Source organism: Plasmodium vivax, chromosome 14, assembly GCF_000002415.2.
Source record: "Plasmodium vivax chromosome 14, whole genome shotgun sequence".
NCBI lineage: Eukaryota > Apicomplexa > Aconoidasida > Haemosporida > Plasmodiidae > Plasmodium > Plasmodium vivax.
The window spans coordinates 1,210,252-1,230,099 of NC_009919.1; the positions used below are offsets into that span (position 1 = coordinate 1,210,252).

A 19,848-nucleotide genomic window follows, 5' to 3' on the forward strand; every position below is an offset into this window, starting at 1 on the left:
TTACGAATAATTGCGTGATAAACGTGAGATGATTTTCGCCATTTGGACAGAAAAAAAATTTCAAGACAAAAGAGATGTACGTTTGTTTCTGTGCAAAATTTTCTTTTTAAAAAATATCGCATTTGAAAAGTACTGCAAACAGTGAATATTTCAGCAATCATTTGGAATTTCACCGTTCCGCGTTTTGGCGCTCCCCTGTTTGGGTGTTTCCATGTGCCAAGCAGATTGCCGCTGCGCTCACTACACGTAATCAACGCGTGAAGTGGGCGCAAAAACTGCTTGCACAAAGGAGCACTTTTGTTTTTAATATATATTTGTGTCCTCCATATTCCGTTAAGACAATTGCATGTACGCATATCCACGTCAATGTGTTCACTGCATACGTACCCGTGCACACGTGTACATTTTTATGTACACATGTCTTATGTAGGCGTAGTACTTTCACAAAATAACGCAGGAGCGTGAGACAACGCCACATGCGATGTGCGGTCATATCCCCGCTGTTGGACTTCCTTATTTTTAATCAAAATTAGAGTGACGAAGGGAAGTTACGTGCTTGCGGTTCATGACGTGCATGCTGCAGCGTATGTCGTAGCGTATATAGCAGTGTGCCCCTTCTTTTTTTGGCTGCACATTTTGTGAAGAGAAAAGAGGAACGCAGCGAAATAGCCTACTGTAGCTTAAAACTGTGTTCGCAGCGTGGTACACCACTGCCTTCCATCTGCACATCATTTGTTTTTGTGAATTTTTTTTCTTTTCCTTTTTTCAGTAACTTTTTTGTGTACTACATCTGGATGGCGCGCGCAGATTTTCGTCTGCCAAGTTGTTTATGTGTACACTTGTACCCACGCGCATTTCACCACTATGCATTTTAATTGCTAGGTTGAACATGCCTGAAAATTGCGCCTAGCCATTCTGTGGAGCTTTAGTGCCCTTTTGATCTCTTTCCTTTTTTCCGTATTTCTGTATTTCTGTATTTCCGTTTTTCCGTTTTCCCCCTTTTGCTACATCCCCGTGCGTCACTATACACGAATCACTGCGTAACTTCTGGCCTCCACGGGAAACGCAAAAATGAGAAGAAAAAAAAAAAAGCAAAATTTCAACCTACATTTGAAGCAAATAAATACTCAGTGTTGCTTTTTTTTTTTAAGCCCCCTCATTGAAGTAGATGCTTCAAATAAAAAAAAAAATAATAATAATAAAATAAAAGAATAACGTGAGGGTTTTTTTTTCCCACCATTTATTTTAAAACGAAAAATTCCCTGTATGCATGCAGTAAATTAAATATGCTCATTTGTAAATGTTCTCATCTGCGGGTTTTTTCGCTTCAGATGAACAATGTTTCTTCGCGCATTTTACATTTGTATGCATCCTGAGCACGCGCTTGGGCCTACATATATACGTGCGCCATCGTGAGTGTACAAAATAAGTGCATACCGGGAGCATACCGAAGGCATGCCCATTGTACAACACGTGTATTCCAAATGTATAATAAAGGGGCTGCTTCATGATGCGTATATATATTATATGTTGACATGGCACCCCCATTTTTCATGTCGATTTTTCTTCTGTAGTATATTTATTTGATGTATAGATTTCTATAATTTGTTTTACCATTTTGTACATTATTTTTAAGAGTAGATCAATGCCCTAAGCAGATGCAAAACAAGGAACAGAAAAATGAAAACAAAACACCCGCATGTTCCTGGCGTACTTTAAAATAGGAGTTACACAGGAACACGAGTGTATTTTGTTTTCCCATTTGCGCATTCGGCATACGTTGTAACCACGTAGTCGTGTGAGTTGGCGCGCACGTCATTTGCATTATTCAGTTGTGTTATTTAGCCGGTTAGTTCGCACATTGTGTGTTCGAGCCATTCAGCATTGCCTATATATACATTCGCTTAATATTGTACATTTTCATATACATATACATGTACACATATATTTTTGCATGAACGTATCTTTTGCTACTCCCTTTTTTTAAACCGAATCCATCCCTATACATGTGATCGCTCTTTAAAGAAACAGCGCATGCGTATGTCATATGGTTTGTCATTTTAAGAAGTGTCTGCACTGCAGTATAGGTGGAATAAGAATTTATATTTTTTTTTTTTTTTTTCTTGAAAAACCTTTTCTGCTTTCACCCATAGTGATGTACAAATTTCAATGTTACAGTTAGAATTTTTTTTTTAGACTTTTTTGACTTTATTTTGACTTTATTTTGACTTTTTTTTGACTTTATTTTGGCTTTTTTTTGGACTTTTTTTTTTTTTTTTGTTGTTTGAATCTAAAAGATAACCTCAATTTTGATACTATTAGAATTCTTTTTCATGCCACCATAGTTGGACCACTTAACTTTTACATTGTAGTACTAAAATGTCGCTGTGCTTTCTTTTTCTAGCTTTTAACTAATTGTACGTAAGCCTATGTTGTAGACTTTCCCCTCCTTGCGGATATTTTTGTGTATCTACTTTGGCCTACTTGTTCTTAGCACCTTTTTAGGCACAGCCCCCATCGCCTCGCGCGTTTCGTGCTGCCGAAGATTTGTTGCCACAATTTTGCTATCATATTTTTTCTGCCGCAACTTCGTTGTAACAACTCTGTTGCCGTATTTTTTCTGTGTGAATTTGTTCCGTGTTCAAATTTTCATTTGCTCGCGTTTGTTCGTGTGTGTTTCTCCCCCCACGTATATCGCCGCTGCTCTCTTTAATTAAAGTTTTGTTTTCCTGCCAGTGTGTGCATCCTACTGACAACGTTTCCACCCCCGTTTGTTGCTTAACTCCGTGCGTGAGAGGCGTAGAACAGGAGGTCCTTGGCTGCCTCGAGGCGCGTCCCTGTGACATATACGTAGATAAGCGGCGCGTACATGTAGGCGAGTTTGCTCACAGGGCTTTGACACTTCCGACGCATTCGACGCATTCGACGCATTCGACGCATTCGACGCATTCGACGCGTCCGACGCATCAGACCGCACGTGCGCAGATCTGTGCATGCACATGTGTGGGCGCCCCCGTTATTGTACCTTTTCTTCCTTCCCCTGCGTTAATGAAATAGGAACTCACTCACCACACACCCCACACAGTTACATTACGGCATCCACCAAAAAAATAATGAATCATGTCATCATATTTTTCCTTTTGCTCTTTAATTATGGCAAAGGCGTGACAGGTGCAGAAGCGCAGGAGGGAAGCCCCAACAGCCATAATGTAAGCAGTGTGCCTTCGCAAGTTCGAGCGATCTATATGAGTCTACCTATTTGTGGCGTGCGTGGAGGGGGTGACCCTGGCCACGTTCCAACTCACGATTTAGATGAAGTTATCCTCATTTTCTTTTTTTCTTTTTTCTTTTTTTCTTCTTTTCTTTTATCCCCCCCGCAGAACCCGTACGAGGAAAGCGAAATCGACGAGCAATGGAGGCTGTACCAGCTGGAGACGAACCCATTTATCGACCTGAAGCACCCGAACTTCAAAGGGGACTTCATCAGGTGCATCGACGAGTACTACGTGTACGAGACGAAGGAGTACAACGCATACAAAAAGGAAAGATATAACAGCATAAAAAGTTACAAAGCGTTTGAAAAGAAGCAATTCAACTGCGCCATCAATTTGTTTATCCATGGGAGACCGAATTCAAGAAACGCAAATGATTACAAAGTATGGAGTGCTGCAGCAAATATAAACAAACACGAAGCCATGTTACAGAAGAAGTACAGCAAGTATATAATTTACACCCCATTTATCAGTCTTTCAAATTTTCTGGGCACAGAGGGGTTATATACACACCTTAACTACGCATACCTGTTGGCGAATAGATTGGCCGTAACGTTTAAAAACATGCAAGACGATGACACGTGTCATAATTACGATATTTTTATTCACTCCCACTGTTACGGTGCTAATATAGTCCGATTGATGTTTACCTTAGACAATGACATATGGAAGCTGTTGGACAAGTCTTTTTTAAATATGACCTACGAGAGGGAAGTGCTGGCCATACTGGATGACAATTTCAAGCTGACCCTGAAGGATATTAACATTATTACTGACAAGAGCACCATACAGTATAGGAAGGACCCATACTTTAAAGTTGACAAGTACTATTTGTATAAATCCTTTCAAGCCAAAATAAATAAAAAAAAAATAACCGAACATTTTGACGACGTGTTTGATGACCATAATGTCAAGTATGATGCTCTTCCCCAGGCGGGCAGTGCTTCTGACGAAGGTGCAGGAGGTAGTGACTCCTTCGAAAATTTAATGGCGCAACCAGGAAGGAGTAGCGCACTAGGGGGAGGCGAAGAGGAGGGAGAAGTAGAACCTGAAGCTGCATCGGATAATAACGAAGAGTTTATTCTTTTCACGAAGCAAAAAAAAGTGCCCAAAAGAAGCGGACATCCAGCGAACAGATCCTTGAAAAGATTACACACCTATTTGCTGAATAAAAAATTTAACTTGTTAAGCATAGTTTCTACGGGGCCGCCACTTATCGGTATTTTATCAAATATGGAAGACGTACGAGTGGGTCATCAGAAATTAATGAGGTACAAATTTATGCTGCAAAATGTGCCTTCCTTTTTGAGAGCGAAAATGTTAAAATCGAGGGATGCACAGGAATTATTACATATGGTAAATCCAGGGCTACTATGCCTACTAGCTGTACATGAGAAGATCAATTACAATTATGAAAAGGATACAGGTTCTTTAATTTCTCTTTTTAAAAATGTGAATTATTACGCCGATATGGATAATGATGAGCTTATGAGTTTGCACACCAGCTTAGGGTTACATTCTACTCTCCACATGAGGTCTCTAAGTTACTACCTTTTGAACTTCAGAAATGAGTACTACCACCGCACGTACATCCTCCCAGCGCATTTATCAGACATTAACATTTCCAATAACTATGCATTCTTTGAGTATATAAAAAGGAACAATGTATGTTCGCAAATTAAGCAAAGCGAAATGGAAAGGTTCGTCTCCTATTTGAATGAAGTTGTAAACTTCGATCAGAAGCCGCAACCGTATATTCCTCACAGGCAAATTTATAAGAACCCCTTCTTGGCCCACTACATCATACCGTATATGCAAGAAAATAATGTCTACACCCCTCACTCTATATTGGGCACAGGTAGAACGGCGCTCCTACTATACTCCTATGACATATACAAACATATAGCGATGAACGGATTTAGCGAAAGGAACGTACTCAAAAATGATATTGACTTTTTGTACGATGCGGACCCCTTCATTTACTACAACTGGATGACCTACATAGGAAATCAAAATAATGTTGAGCAGGATAACTTTATGGAAGATTTGCATGTATACTCAGATAATATAAACATGAATTTGGTGCAAAATTTGTTTAACCTATTTGTGTCAACACATTATGTGAAATTTTTTATATTTAGTAAAAATAACACGGCGGATGTGTACCGTAGTTTGTACAGAACGCTCAGGAACTTTTCCCTTCCGATTAATAAAGTGGTTCTGAGGAGGCAGAAGGAGAAGAAAATTAACTTCCCTTTGATAAGTAACGCAAAATTCGACCCCGACGAGAATGTCATATATGAATATATGGGCAAGTACACCAACTTTTTGAAAACTTTTTCCTACCTCAATTCCTTCCAGTACATTACAAACGAGGCGTTCATTCTTAACCATAAGACTTTTAAAAGGTACCAAAATGAACGCATGGAGGAGTTAAAAAATGAAATAAAAAAGGCACAGAATTTTATTCAAGAAAATAACACCTTCAGCGACATGAAGAATAAAATCAGTGCCATGTATAACATTGAAAATACTAGTAATAATAACGAGCGGGAACTTGCGGTGAACGAAGAAGTAGGAGACCTCGCCGCCTTCGAATCCGCGAACTACGCACTCGGGGAAGGCAAAGCAGCTAGCTCCAGCGACGGCAGCGTGCAAAATCTGGACAGGACGTATGTTACCTACCATGGTATTTACCTAAACATTAGACGCAACATGACTCTTATGGAAGCCTTTCGATCAATTTCCCTATACAATAGTGTCTACGAAAATATTCAGTACGTCGAATTTGTAATCAAAGGATCGGCGTATAACGATTTGGAGGAACATCTGAGCAACCCGGACGATATAAACTCCTGTCTCTTTGACAAATATGAAGATATAGAACTGAGTTTTATTTCAAAATTTTGCAATTACGATCAACAGGCCTACTTCCACATAAAGAAATTATATACCTCTCGAAATCTGTACGTTTTGAAATCCCTAAAACAGTGTAACTACCCAAAATACAGACACCTGAAATTGTGCGAAAATTTGGGGCTCCTTAAAACCTTTTTCGAGACCGATTTAAGTGTTACCCTGTCCTCTTTACACGAACGGGAGAAAAAAAGAATGACTAGCATGAGGGATGCCATCGAGAGAGAAATGCACGAAACGGATATACTCTCCATCAGCAATGACTCCCTGGCAGCTGTCTTTCACAACAAAAATGAAGACATCAGCACATTTAAAATTAATGCCTGCTTTATCATTCCAGAGAAACCCCTTATTCAAAATTTGTTTTCCAATGAGGAGAGTATGCAGTCTACCGAAGAGGACATAGAAATGGGAACGCTCAGAAAGGTGGGCGATGGCCACCTTAGTGCCAGCACCAGTGACCTTAGCGCCATGACTGGAAGTACCACCAGTTTGGACAGCAGCGTCAGTAGCAGCAACGAAAGTCACGGTAGCATGACCAGCCTCGAGAGCCTAGAGGGCTTCAACGATGTCGACACTGAAGTGATCGAAACAGGGTACGAACTGGAGCACGCGTTGGGCCTGTCCTCCCACACGGGAACGGGCGTCGAAGGTGAAAGCGGAAAGGAGGAGGATAAGGAAGCTAAGGAAAAGGCGAAGAAGGAAAAGAAAGAAAAGGAAAAGAGGGAAAAGAAGGAAAGAAAAGAAAAGGAAAAGAAGGAAAAGGAAATGAAGGAGCAGGAAAAGAAGGAACAGGAAAAGACCGATAACAATTACGCCCACAGCAGTAGCAGTAGCAACCGCAGCAACAACCGCAGCAACAACCGCAGCAACAACCGCAGCAACAACCGCAGCAACAACCGCAGCAACAACCGCAACGGCAGCGACCACAACGTCTTCTGCACCCAAGTGGAGGTGCCAGTGCTGCTCCGAAAGAACGTCCTCAAAAGCGCCCACGACATCTACATGCGGGCCATCCGAAGCGTCATGCAGAGCAAGCACTTCAGAAGCGCCTTCAACCTAAGGGAGGGGGAGGAACCCTACGAGTCCTTCATTTACTTCTTTGACAAATTCGCCTACGTCTACAACAAAAAAAATAAGTATGCCCACGCAGGGGACGTCAAGGCGTTTAATACCCCTCAAAACATTAAGTGGAACTACTTCTATTATTTGTTAAAGTATGGCTCGGGAACGAATTACAACAATGAGGCCTTTTTGGAAAACTTCTTTTACGGGAAGGAATCAAATCTGGTGAAGCCACAGAAGGATAACATTTTGAAGGAGTTCCTAACCCACTTCACCGTCTTCTTTTACCTCTTCAAGTTGGACTAGCCCCCGCGTGTGCGTTTGCCCTGCCATGTGCCTTGCAGCTCTTTGCGCAGCTGACGGCGGCGAGGGGCCCACCACCACGGGCGGTCGTTCGTCCGCCCCTAGTTTTTAACCTTTTAGCTAGGCTTTAGTCATACGCAGTCGTTCCTTAGTCGCATTAGCTCACTCGTTAGGCACGCTAGCTCCTTAGGCGTGCTCACTGCCTAGCCATGCGCAGCCACAGTGAGTCACTCCTTGGCCACACTTCACCCATTTTTTAGCCACCCGTTATTTGTCTTTTTCTCACCTCTACGCATCATGCCCCGCTGCACTTTTTAACTTTAATTTTTAAACGTGTTCTCTTTTTCCGTTTACATGAAAAAGAAAACATTCTATTTGTCTATGATTTTAACCTTTTTTTTTGACGTATGTGAACAGTAAACCGTTGTTAGCACTTATTAGCACTTTTAAGCACATTAATTTGGATGTTTTTTTTTTTTTTCTTTTCCCCTCGTGCACTCTGTTACGTGTGGGCACTTCATGGCGGAGTGGGTCTTACAGCTGACCCCTCGCGCCGTTCGAATTTGGACAAAATGACATTCAAAAATGTTAAGCATTGTACGTTTTAAGCACTGTACATTTTAAGTACTGCACATTTTAAGTTTGTTTACATGGGGGGTAGGAAGCGAATTAGAGGGAGAGGGCGGAAAAGGGGACTACCTATGGGGGGAATTCCCCAATAGGTGTTTTTTTTATAAGCGCATGTTGTTTCCAAATGAGGAAGGTGAAACAAAGGGAAAAAAAGTTGGGTAGATCTTTTGGGATAGCGAGTTAGCTCGCTATGCTGGGGAATGCCGAGAGGTATGGGCCCAAATGGCCATCCCGCAGGCGCGCGAGCGTATTTTATCTGCATATGCAAAAATGTGGGGGCGGGTGTCCTTGGGCCCTTTTCCTCATTTTGCACGTCTATTCCGGTACGATACGCAGCTCAGTCGAGGGAGTACCAGCAGGTCCAGTCCTCGGGCACATTCATCGACTCATTTTTTCTAATCTGCAAAAGAACGGTCACATTTCTAGAGTGTTCCCCCGCCGGCGATATGAATATCCTGCCGGACAGCTCATTGGGGTGTTCCCCTTCCGCGGGGGGAGAAATCCTAGCGATGGTAAAATTGGGGCAGTGCAGATGCAAGAGGGTCTGCCTCCAGTGCGTTTCTTGCTCGAACATGCTCGTCGTCAAAACGGTATTTGTACATCCATCCCCAGTGGGGGGTACCTTCCCCTCAATGTGGGTTGATTCACCAGGACAAAATCTAAACGGTTCAAAGTGGCAATCGAAGTAGAAGCATAAACTCGTCACGACTCTCCCATTATTAACTACAATTTTAAAATCAGACGAAATATACACATTTTCATTTTTCCTATATGTGTACATGTCAATTATGGCATAATTAACCACTTGAGAGGACACCTTATCTTTTTTTAGGTTAATAATTTTTGCATTTTCCAAGAAATGCTTCAAGCTGGGTTTTAACTCGGAGAGGTCTTTTCCATACAGTGGGGTATCCCAAACAAGAACATTTTCATTTATATATTCTAAGTCGTTATATCCCGCCAGATACAGATAAACCTTATTGGGCAACAACAAGCCATTTTCCTTTAGGTAGAAATCTCTGGCGTACAAAATGGTATCTATCATGCATTCGTAAAATAAAAAATATCCCATCCATTCGGAAATGATAATATCAAATTTTAGAATTTCCAGCCTTCTTATGTTGTAGATTTTTTTATATTTTTCTAAATCTTCCTTTTTGCTAATGTAGTGTATTTCTTCCTTCTCATCAACGTAAATATTATTTTGTTCTATTTTTCCTTCGAATAGGTAAACATTACTGGCGCCATTTCTTTCCGTTATTTTTCTTGCTTTTGCTAATATCCTATGCGCGTTGTCAATTCCCACAACAACTTTCGCGTGGTCAGCACAGAAGAGAGAAATGATGGAGGACCCGCACCCTATGTCCAAGACCACTTTATTTTCAAATATTTCTTTATTTTTTTTTACAAATTCGTAGTAGCAATTTGTTCTGCTCTTATCTAGAATCATAGTTCTGTGTATTTCTGTGTTGTTGTAACTTTCGAAATATTTGCTGTCCGTGTCTTCCGCGTGCTCGCCGCAGTTTTTGCTCGTGCTGTTGGTCATATCGTTTGGTGGGGTTTCCCCTTGGTGGTTCTTCTGGGCGTCATTTTGCTCCGCCTCTTCGGCTTCCTCTACGGGTGCTCCTTTAAGCGGTACTCCATGGGGTATTCCTTTAAGGGGTACTCCCTCACGGGGATCCCTTCCTACCATATCTCTTCTCATTATTTCTCCCATTAAATGTTTAATAATCTTCTCCATGCTGCTGACCTTTTTATACAAATTGAGCACCTCGTCTTGGTCATTTTCTGACTTTGTCACAAATTTCTCTATGATTGATTCGTTTAGGCTGCTATTTTTTTGCATCCCGTTGGTGCCCCTCTTACTCCTCCCCCCCCTCGGGGTGTCCTCATCACCCCATTTGCCAGCCTCCACAATGGAGTCTATCAGGTGGTTCAAATTGATGTTATTCAGGGCGGACGAGGAGTTCGCCGCGAGACCACTTCGGCTGTTTTCCTCCCCCTGAAAGGCGATGATGCTGTCATTCTTGCCCTCCACTGGCGCTTCGTCCTTCCCGATTAGTTGCTTCTGAAATATGTGTTCCTTTTCCGCAACAGCGTCATTTCCCTTTTTAAGGCTCTCCTCCAAATTGGTGCCCCCGCACAGGTGGGGTAAATTGCCATTCACCTTTTGGCATCCGCTTATCACATGTGGGGACTTTTCCGAAAATCCGGAAGAAACTGAAATTTCATCTTCGCTAAACGAGGACTCACAACAGTCTGAGGAATTTTCTACAAGGTCATCCAGTTTTAATTTTTGCCTTTCTTCCAACACGTAGCAGCTGTCTTGGTGACGGTCACCCAGGGTCCCCGTTTCGCCATGTCCATCCTGAGCAGTGCAACGGATGGGAAAGGCAACGAATTCGAAATGGTCCCTATTCACATCCCACAACAGCTTGTCATTATTTATAATCGGCTTTAAAAAAACATGTACGTATTTTTCAGAATTCAAAATATACGAAAAAATTTCACTTTTTAAAAACATATCATGGTAACTTTTGACGTTTAAATTATTCAATTGGCACAATCTTAAAAAGTTTATAAAAATTATATTTTTGTATTCTTCATTATAGTGCAATATATTTATGTCCCTTTTTAGCATGTGTATAACGACATTTTTCGTCCTCCTGCTTTTGTAGTTATCAATTAAGCTATACGCATACTTATCATCTGCGAATGCTTCCCTATTTGTGCATGTAGACTCTTGGGCGAACCCTTCGATGGTCTTTTTCATTTGTTCCAGCAGGTGCTGGTCTACCAGCTTGGGACTTTCCTTGTCCATCTTCGTTCACTTGGAGGGGTGGGGAACATTCAAATGGCTGTTTTGCCTGTGCTACCTTCGTTTGGTTAAGCTTCTACGTAGCGACGTATGCGCAGGTTATGCTTGCCCCTCTTGGGGTAAATTATAACATTTGTATATTTCGCCTTCTTCAAAAAAGATAAAAAAAAATATTCTTGCGTAGTAAATTTTCCATGCCTTCTAAAACTCGCTCGCAAAATTGCTACAACTGGGTTGAGGAAAACGTTGTCACAAGCTGCATTTTCAAATTCGAGGGAATGACCCTACTGCGTGGTTTCTCCCAAATGTACAAAAAAAAGGCGATAATTTTTGTGGTTAAAATGACAGATATGTCCCTTAAAATTTGTCAAAATGGAGGCAAAAATTTATCTACTAAAAATGGTACGTATGCATGTACTTAAATGATGCAACATTTTGTATAGTTTCATACAACATGTTCCATTTAACGAGGTCGTTTTTTTTATTTTTCCCAAAAAGGGGATGGGAAATGGTGGAAAAAAATGCATAATCAGTTTTAACTGTATAAACATTTAGGTGCTAATCGAAAAAGCGCTTTTTCCTTTTTTTTTGCCCCTACAAATGGCCCATTTTGACGCAGCAGAAGGGAGTTTTTTCCCCGCCTGTAAAGTACGGCGCCAACGAGGCGGCGTTGCTCCTCGCGATTAAGGCTATCCATTGTTCTTCACTCTGCATTCTCTTTTGCTTTTATTTTGCTTTTATTTTGCTTTTATTTTGCTTTTATTTTTATTTTATTTTATTTTTTTTTTTTTTCCGTTTTTTTTCCTCTTTTTTTCGTTCTTTTTCGTTTTTACTTTTTTTTAACATTTCTACAATTGCGTTTTAAAAATAAAAAAAAGACTGAATTCAGGAAAGGCAGAATACCCAACGGGAAAAAAAAAAAAATTCATCGTCCTGCACAACAAGCGTGGATTTTGTTACAACTAAACATGCCGGCAATGCTTAACTATACAGGCCCATCCACGCGCGCGCACGGGTGGGCAGCTGACACACTCTACGCACAAATGAGATGCAGATCAAAAAGGCTGCTGACAGGCGTGTGTACGAGGCAGGGGGGGTGATATGCATATCCTTTTTCTTTCAATGAAAACGACAGAGGGGTAAAAGAGGGGGCAATGAATGTGAAGGGGTACAAGGAAACTGCTCGTTACGGGAAGCTCCTCGCTCGTTGCGGAAGCCGCTCGAAAGCTACGGAAAAGCAGCACAAAAAGGCCGCCTGCTGTGTGCTCTAGGCTAAACGTCAGGAGAGGGGGGACAAGGCGGACACGCCAGCGGGCGCGTCACAAATGTAAACAGAAAATGGAAATGCCTAAGCTACACAAAATAAAGATATCACCAAGGGAGAAGGACAACGTGGTGATGGCGATGGCGATGGTGGCGGTGGAGATAGTACTTGTGGCCGTGGCAGTGCTTTGCTATTTCCTCCCTGGCTCCGCTAAAAGGTTCCATCGAAACCAACAAATCCGGTTAGCAAAAATATGGGGAAGTATTTTTTCTTTTCAATTTTAGAACACCAATTCCAGGCGGAGGTTAACCTTCCGTCGATGCAACTTCCGGCTTCGTTGAAGTTGTCGCCACCACTGCCGTCGAATCCGTGGCGAAAGAAATCGCAGGTGATCATCATTCTGGGGAAGGGGGCAACGGTGAGGGAGGGTGATGTGGCGAAGTAGCCACGCGGCGCAGTTGTGCTAGGACACCACGATGTGCAACTCGCCCACGGTGGGAGCAACACGCTGCACCGTTTTTTTGGGCACATGACGCATGGTTTCTTATTCGCTGTTTTTTTTTTATTTTATTTTATTTTCCTTACTTCAAATTTTGGGCACCGTTGAATTCCGTCTTGATGTAATTTTTCATCGAGGCTGTTGAGTTATAGAGCTCATCGATTTTCTGCAAGCAAAGGACGATTGGCGTTAGGATCCTTGGGACCTGGCAAAGGGGAAGAGGGGAAAAATGGGTCGGGTTAGCAATTCATACGGGGTTGCCTTTCAGGGAGGGGAAGAGAGGAGAGGAGAGGAGAAGGGAAGAGAAGACGCAGGGATGATTTTCCTGTTCTGCCGCTGGTTCCCTTCTTCCTCTACTACTACTACTTCTCCTCCTCCCGTGGGACACGTGCCGAATAGGACACCACTTCAAAACAGAGACGTAGCAGAGGGGTGCACTTTAAAGACGCTCTTATGTGCGCCACCTACTGCACAGTGCACAGTTTATATGCGCTCGCCCTCTCTGGGGTAACCACCCACCTGCGTGTACTTGTCGATAAACATAAACGTGTTGGGGATGTTGGTGTCGCCCATGTGAATCATGCTAGAGCCAACCCATCCCCCCAATTTCTTCTGAACGTTGTGCAGAATTTTCTTCATAACACTGAGCACTTTGTGGCCACTCTGCATGCGGTTTAGTCCCTGCCCGGTGTCCATCAATCGGTAGGGGTTCTTAAAATCAAGCATATCATTTTCTGCGCAGGCCCACAAGAAAAACATGTGTTCCCCTATCTCTTTCCACAAATATAAGGTTTGTAAAACGTACATGTACTGCCTATTATGCGAGTGTGTGAGTCTACTTCCTTGTTTCCCGGATTCGATGGATAAAGAATATGAAGAATTTTTCTCATAAGGGTCATAAAAAGTTTTTAAATAATCAATCATAATTTCGCAAGGCTCACAAAACATTTTTATATGTGTATTATAATCACATAAACTGTAGAGGCATCTTTCAATTTCTTCAGACGACAAGAATTGTAACTCTTCTGCGTTATTCGCATCATCGTCTTCATTATTTTGATTATTAAAAATGGGGATATTAATTCTGAACAAATTTTTTTTACTATTTTTGCTGCTATTGCTTGCGTATTTCCTCGACAAATATTTTATTGCTTCTTCCTTCTGCTTAATCTGCTTCTGTATTTCACTCCTGCTCCCCTTTGCGTCTATATGCATGGTGGCGATTTTTATCAAATTGTCATTTAGAACATCCAGTCCATTTTTTTTCCCTTTCAATAAATCGTACACAGTTTTTATTGGGGCTACACAGTTGAAGGACAACAAGTCGTAGATTTCTTCTCTTCTGGTATCCATTAGAAAGTACATCAATTTTCCGTAGCTACTTCTCATTCTGTCTGGGTTCAAAATTTTATAGCGTCTCCCTATTTCGAAAACAAAACTGAAGAAGTTACTGTTCCTTAGAAAATCTCTGTCTCGAATTAATTTCTGCCCATTTTCATAATTATTTGCAATAACCAATCCGGACAGTATAGAACATAGTGCTTTAATTTCCTTTATAATTTTCTTGCTCTTATTTCCACTGTGAAATACGTCTATTTTGTCTGTGTACTCGCTTACTTCCAGGGTACTTTCCAGCAGCCTCAGGTACAGCCTCTCCTCATACGTCAGCCTCAGCGGAATGAACTTGCTCAACTTCAGGTACTCATTCTCTTCCTGCTCTTCTTCCTTTTCGTCGTCCTCCTCCTTTTCCTCCTTTCCGTCCTTCTCGTCCAGCTTTAGCGTGTCGTACTGCTCGTTTTCGTACTGCGAAGGGGGGGAAGGAAAAAAAAAAAAAAACACATTGAATTGTCCGTGCGTATGCAGATTAGCCATCACGATGCAGCTGCTAATATGTGTACGCGCACCCCATTGGAATGTGCCACATGGGTAAGTTCTCCCCCACTCTGAACATATCCACACAGATAAATACGCACAAAGGGATGCATAACAAGAGGGGAGTGCCTACCAGTTTAGGGTGCACCCCTCACGTGTGTTACAATAATTTTACTTTCTTTCTTTCTTTCTTTTTTTTTTTTTTTTTTTTTTCCCTTACATTTTTCAGAATTTCCAACGTGTCCTGCTTAATTTCCTTCTCTATTATCTGGCTGAGCTTATCATCATGGTCCAGTTTGTCAATTAATAGCATCAATTCTTGTTTGTTCAGAAATTTTAGGACGTCCAAATTTTTCTTCGAAATATTTTCGAACTCCTTCGCCTTGTTTTCCACGAGTGAGTCTTCTTCCTCCTTGGCCTCCAGCACTTCCTCCTTTTCATCTAAAATTTTTTTCAACCTTTCATTTTCATTCATGCTGTGGGGCGGGGGTGCGCCGAAGTTAAGCAGGGGGGTTTAGCGGGTTGAGCGGGTTAAGCAGGGGGGTTTAGCGGGTTGAGCGGATTACGCGGGTTAAGCGGATTACACGCGTTTCGCTCGTTACACGCATTTCTCACACGTACGTTTATGTGCACCTCGCAAAAATGCACACACGCAGATCGAGTTGTTCACTTGTAGGAGTCCCCCTACTCGATGTCACACTCGCATTGGGCACTTCAACATGGGGGGCACCCAAAATTTGCGAATGTTAAAGGAGAAATTACTTGCTATAAGTGAAGGCGTCCTTATCTGTCAATAGAGGTTCATCTATAGAGGCTGCTCTGTTGTGGCACGTCGAGCGGGTCGCGCAAAGCGAGTTTGTTTATCTAGTTATGCATAAAATTATGACCACGTAAAAATGGAATATCTGTTCATATCCGTACATGTGTACAGGTATGTACACTCCCGCAAATGCGTGGTACGCCTGTGCGCAGGAAAAAAAATTCCGCTTAAGCTGGGCGGTGTGCCACGTGCTGCGTGAGCCGGTACGGCGCCGTCAACTCGTTGGGCCTCTCCCACATCCAGGGGCAGCGATTCATTACACGCTCGGCAGCTGTGCAGTTCGCGCGGAGGGAAATGTACGCAGTCACAAATGCGCGAAGCGGATGGAGGGGGGGGCACGCACATACACGCATACATAAACATACATGAACATACATAAACATAAATTTACATAAACATACATAAACTTACATAAACATACATAAACTTACATGAACATACATTATGCGCTAAGCTTGTGTATCCTCTTCGCCTTAAAGCTGTGCCAATGCCTGCGCTCATCTTCTGCGCCGCTTTTGCGCGCTCTCAACTTTTTACGTTTGCTGCGAACGTGTATGCTCCAAAAGCGCTCATAACATGTAACAAAATTCAACGAACACATAATATCCTTTTGCTGGTAACCCAGATGGAATTTTTTTTTTTTTTGGTCGAGCAAAAAATGGTGAGAAAAAAATGGCAAAGGAAGTAACCTTCTCTTAATACACAATGTTGTTGGGGGCGAATGCACGATGGCCATGGGGAGAGGGAAATCTTTTTAATTTTTTATGCTTCTTAAAGGATTTTATTAGGCATGTGTTTCATTGCATTTTGATTCGTGTTATTACGAATTAATGTTATCGGGAAAACGCAAAATTTGTTAACTTTTTTTAACCTATATTTCATATAAATAGCTTCTTTTTTTTTTTTTTTTTTTTTTTTTTTTTGGGTAAGGTTAAGAGAAAAAAAGGCGCATGACTGTTTTTTAAAAAAAAACATAAAAGTTAGCATCTACTTTATGCGGATGCAGAATGCAAATGCGGTGTGAAGAATATGTGCGTTTTTTTTTTAAGCAGGTTGAATGACTGGCAACTGTGAGGCGTGCCCTTGTTTACGGTCCGGTCCACGCACAAAAAGCGCCTATTTTCTTGGCGTTCTTTCTGCCCTACACATTGGACTTAACCTATGGTATTTTCGATCGTTTTGCTTTTATGGCGCACGCTTCGCCTTCCTAGCGCGGCGTTGCATACACAGTTGGTACACTCTCACAAGAATATGTTGACACTCTTTTGAATAGAACGAGTGCGGTTGCTACTACCAGGATGTGCAATGTACATTTCTTGGCCGCGCTTTTTTTTTTTTGCGTAACATTGCTCATGTAGCTTTATATCTGTAACCACGTGAAAGATGTTTGCCCACAAAATGAGGGTAAAGATTTTTATTACATCAATTTACAAAGCTCCTTGAAGGGAAAAAGAAAAAATCCAACAGCTATGCATAGTTGTACGGTAAAGTTCATCACAAGGATTTTTTTTCTAGTCTTTTTTTTTGCTCACCATTTATGCCATTTACTGTACGTTCGGTTAGCTGTGGTTGCCGTTCTCTGTTTATACGTTGAACCATGTTGGAAGTGGATAAAGGGAGGTTACTAAAAGTAGGAAACGTTAGTTAACCGCGTACAGAATGAAGCGTGAAAATGACGCCTAAACGGTTTGAAGGACACAACACTTCATTCTTCTTTACAAAATTTCGATAACGCTTTCCCAAACAGAGAAATCTTTTTTTGAAAAGGATATGCACAAAAGTGACAATTTTTTTTTGCGCATTTTTGGAAAACGAGCAGGATGATATACAACCAGTGCAATTCTGTAAACATGTGAACTTAAAAAAAAAAAAAATGTTAAACTTTTCTGCGACGGCAAAATGTACCTATGGTAGGAAGATCACCCTAACGCAATTAATTAGCACATCTTCCATTATAATATGGTAAGCAATGGAGTCGCCTTTATGAAACGTATTTACATTTCGTGCTTATTATAGGGGCTTGTCCGACCAGTTATTCATGCCGCTTTACGGGCAAAAGATCGATTAAGAAACCGTTGCGCTGGAAAATGTAGACAAACTGGGGAATGCATGTTACAAAATTGTTGCATCCTTTTTATATTCACCTTTTTCAACACGCGCAGTTAACTCCTTCACCCGTTTTGCACTTTTCTCCAATTTGACTTCCTCCTTTCAACGATATGCTTATGCTAAGCTTGCTGTGCTGGGCGCAAATGCATCGCCAGGGGACACAATCGTCCAAGCTCATGTGACAATTTACTATTATACATTATTATTTAAATTTTTATATGTCTATGTTTTATTTGTTATGTTACATTTTTTCGTTATTAATAAAAAAAAAAAAATTATATTTTGTTAATTACGCATTTGATAAAAAAAAAAGGTACATATATTTGTACATATAATTGTGCACATATTTGTGTGCATATAATTGTGTACATATATTTGCGTACATATATATACGCAAATATAAATGTGGGATCCAATTAAACATAAAAAAAAAATAAAAATAAAATAATTAAAGAATCGCTGAATACATTACAGGGGTGGGAAATTATGTGGGGTTTCTTTTCTTGCCCTTTTGCGTGGCACATATACGTACGGGTACACATATATGCATACCTACATAACAATACGTACATGAGTTAACACACACACATGCGCGTACACACGCACGGTGTTTAGTAAAAATGAAAAAAAAATATTCTACAAGGAAATGTGTACGAAGGTGGAGGGGGGGTTGGAAAAAATGGAAAAGGCAAAGGGGGCAAAAACACGCGGTAAGAAATGAAAACATTTATTTCTTACCACAAATGACAGAATTAAAAAAAGGGGGGTAATAATTATACAAGTAAAGGAGAACCAAAATGCGAACGTTGAGGTGGGCGTAAGGGCACGTGCATACACACACGTATAAGTGGGCACATAAGTGGACACATACGTGGGCACCTACGTGGACACTTACGCTGGCACCTACGCAACAGCAACTGCAGGGGGTACACACAAACGTAGTGAGATAAACGCAATGGGAGGGGGGGGTGTAGACGTAAAGGGATAGGCTGCAACAGTACACTGGACTTTTGACAAGCACATTGTGCGTGTAACATGTAAAACTCCCTCATTCATTTCGTGATCAAAAAATAATCATGTACTCTCTCCTCCCTTCCGCTTTAAAAATGTAAAACGTAAAATTTGTATGCGCAATGAAACGCAAATTGATGAAGGACGCAGTGGGTATGCAAAATGTATATGATTTAAAAATTTCACTAATACTTAAAAAAAAAAGGAAAAAATTCACATTGCTGTAGGGAAAAGGGGTGACATATGTGCACGTATACATAAGCGTACGCGTTTGAACATTCGCGTAAAAAGGGGGATTATATATATACACATATATATTTGTACATATATACTTATATATATATAATGTAGGGCCTACATGTGGAGTGAACATAGGGCGTGCAGCGCGGCAGGCCCATATGTGAGGGTAATAATAATGTACACACGATGCATATGGCAGTCTTTTATTTTACACAACGCCAAGGAAAGATTGTAAAAATATACAAAATTTCCCTTTTTTTTTTTACCTGCTAACTGTATACACTCACATGGAAGAAAAATGAAAAGCTGCATTATGCGAAAGAATATCAATGGATGGAACAACACATTCTTTGCTTTGTCACAAGAATGTCTATATATACATGGCACGTGGGCGGATTAAAAGAATGAACAAGTAAAACAATTATACAAGCGGGCATGCTCAAGTGGGCATACACAAGTATACAAGCACATAACATGCGCGCACGCACATACACACACTTCGCCCATGTGTGCAGGCGTGGAACGGCCCTGCCCCCCACACGCGCGCAGACATATACGTAACCATACATGCCCCCATCTTCCGTATGTATTATACGTAAGCATAAATACATACAAGCAAAGTGTACACGCAACTACAAATTCTATACATATATGTGTCTGGGTATATATGCACACATCTTACATAAAAAAAAAAAAAAAAATATGCTCTCGTAAAGGATGTTTCTCTTGGATTACACTTCACAAATTAATTTTTTAACAATTGTAAAAAAAAAAAAAAAATAAAAAAAAAAATACACATTTATCTTGTTTTCTCCTATGGGGTCGAAGGCTAGTCCAAATTCAACGATAAGAGTTATACTTGCGATTCTCCTTCGCCGCCTTTGCAACATCGGTTAAGTGATCTGCTATGCTATGCTATATGCTGCTCTACTCTGCTCTGTTTTTTTTTTTTTTTTTCTCTCTCTCCCTCCCCCTCTCACTACATCTGTACCTCCACCTCGAGGCAAACATACCACCCCACGCACATCA

At 41.1% G+C, this 19,848-nt stretch overlaps 3 protein-coding genes across 3 annotated transcripts, besides 8 other annotated features; 1 reads left to right on the forward strand and 2 right to left on the reverse strand.

The window, feature by feature from the left end:
• Positions 1 to 80: 80 nt before the first annotated feature.
• Positions 81 to 133: a microsatellite.
• A 163-nt stretch (positions 134 to 296) lies between these two features.
• Positions 297 to 323: a microsatellite.
• A 2,790-nt stretch (positions 324 to 3,113) lies between these two features.
• On the forward strand, positions 3,114 to 7,559 carry PVX_123190 (hypothetical protein, conserved; the record flags this gene model as incomplete). Its single annotated transcript, XM_001617151.1, has 2 exons — positions 3,114 to 3,209; positions 3,381 to 7,559. The coding sequence occupies 2 exons, from the start codon at positions 3,114 to 3,116 to the stop codon at positions 7,557 to 7,559; spliced, it is 4,275 nt and encodes a 1,424-aa protein (XP_001617201.1).
• Positions 4,374 to 4,412: a microsatellite.
• Positions 6,541 to 6,560: a microsatellite.
• Positions 7,560 to 8,523: 964 nt separating the features above from the next.
• Positions 8,524 to 11,007, reverse strand: PVX_123195 (hypothetical protein, conserved; the record flags this gene model as incomplete). Its single annotated transcript, XM_001617152.1, has 1 exon — positions 8,524 to 11,007. One exon carries the CDS (start codon positions 11,005 to 11,007, stop codon positions 8,524 to 8,526), a length of 2,484 nt encoding a protein of 827 aa, XP_001617202.1.
• Positions 11,008 to 12,478: 1,471 nt separating this feature from the next.
• PVX_123200 (hypothetical protein, conserved) lies at positions 12,479 to 16,067 on the reverse strand (the record flags this gene model as incomplete). Its single annotated transcript, XM_001617153.1, has 5 exons — positions 15,402 to 16,067; positions 14,860 to 15,115; positions 13,287 to 14,570; positions 12,854 to 12,972; positions 12,479 to 12,668 (listed from the first exon to the last, which is right to left on the reverse strand). The coding sequence occupies exons 2-5, from the start codon at positions 15,112 to 15,114 to the stop codon at positions 12,479 to 12,481; spliced, it is 1,848 nt and encodes a 615-aa protein (XP_001617203.1). The 5' UTR covers position 15,115; positions 15,402 to 16,067.
• Positions 13,795 to 13,814: a microsatellite.
• Positions 15,145 to 15,171: a microsatellite.
• Positions 15,933 to 15,972: a microsatellite.
• A 3,228-nt stretch (positions 16,068 to 19,295) lies between the features above and the next one.
• Positions 19,296 to 19,354: a microsatellite.
• The last annotated feature ends 494 nt before the right edge of the window (positions 19,355 to 19,848 follow it).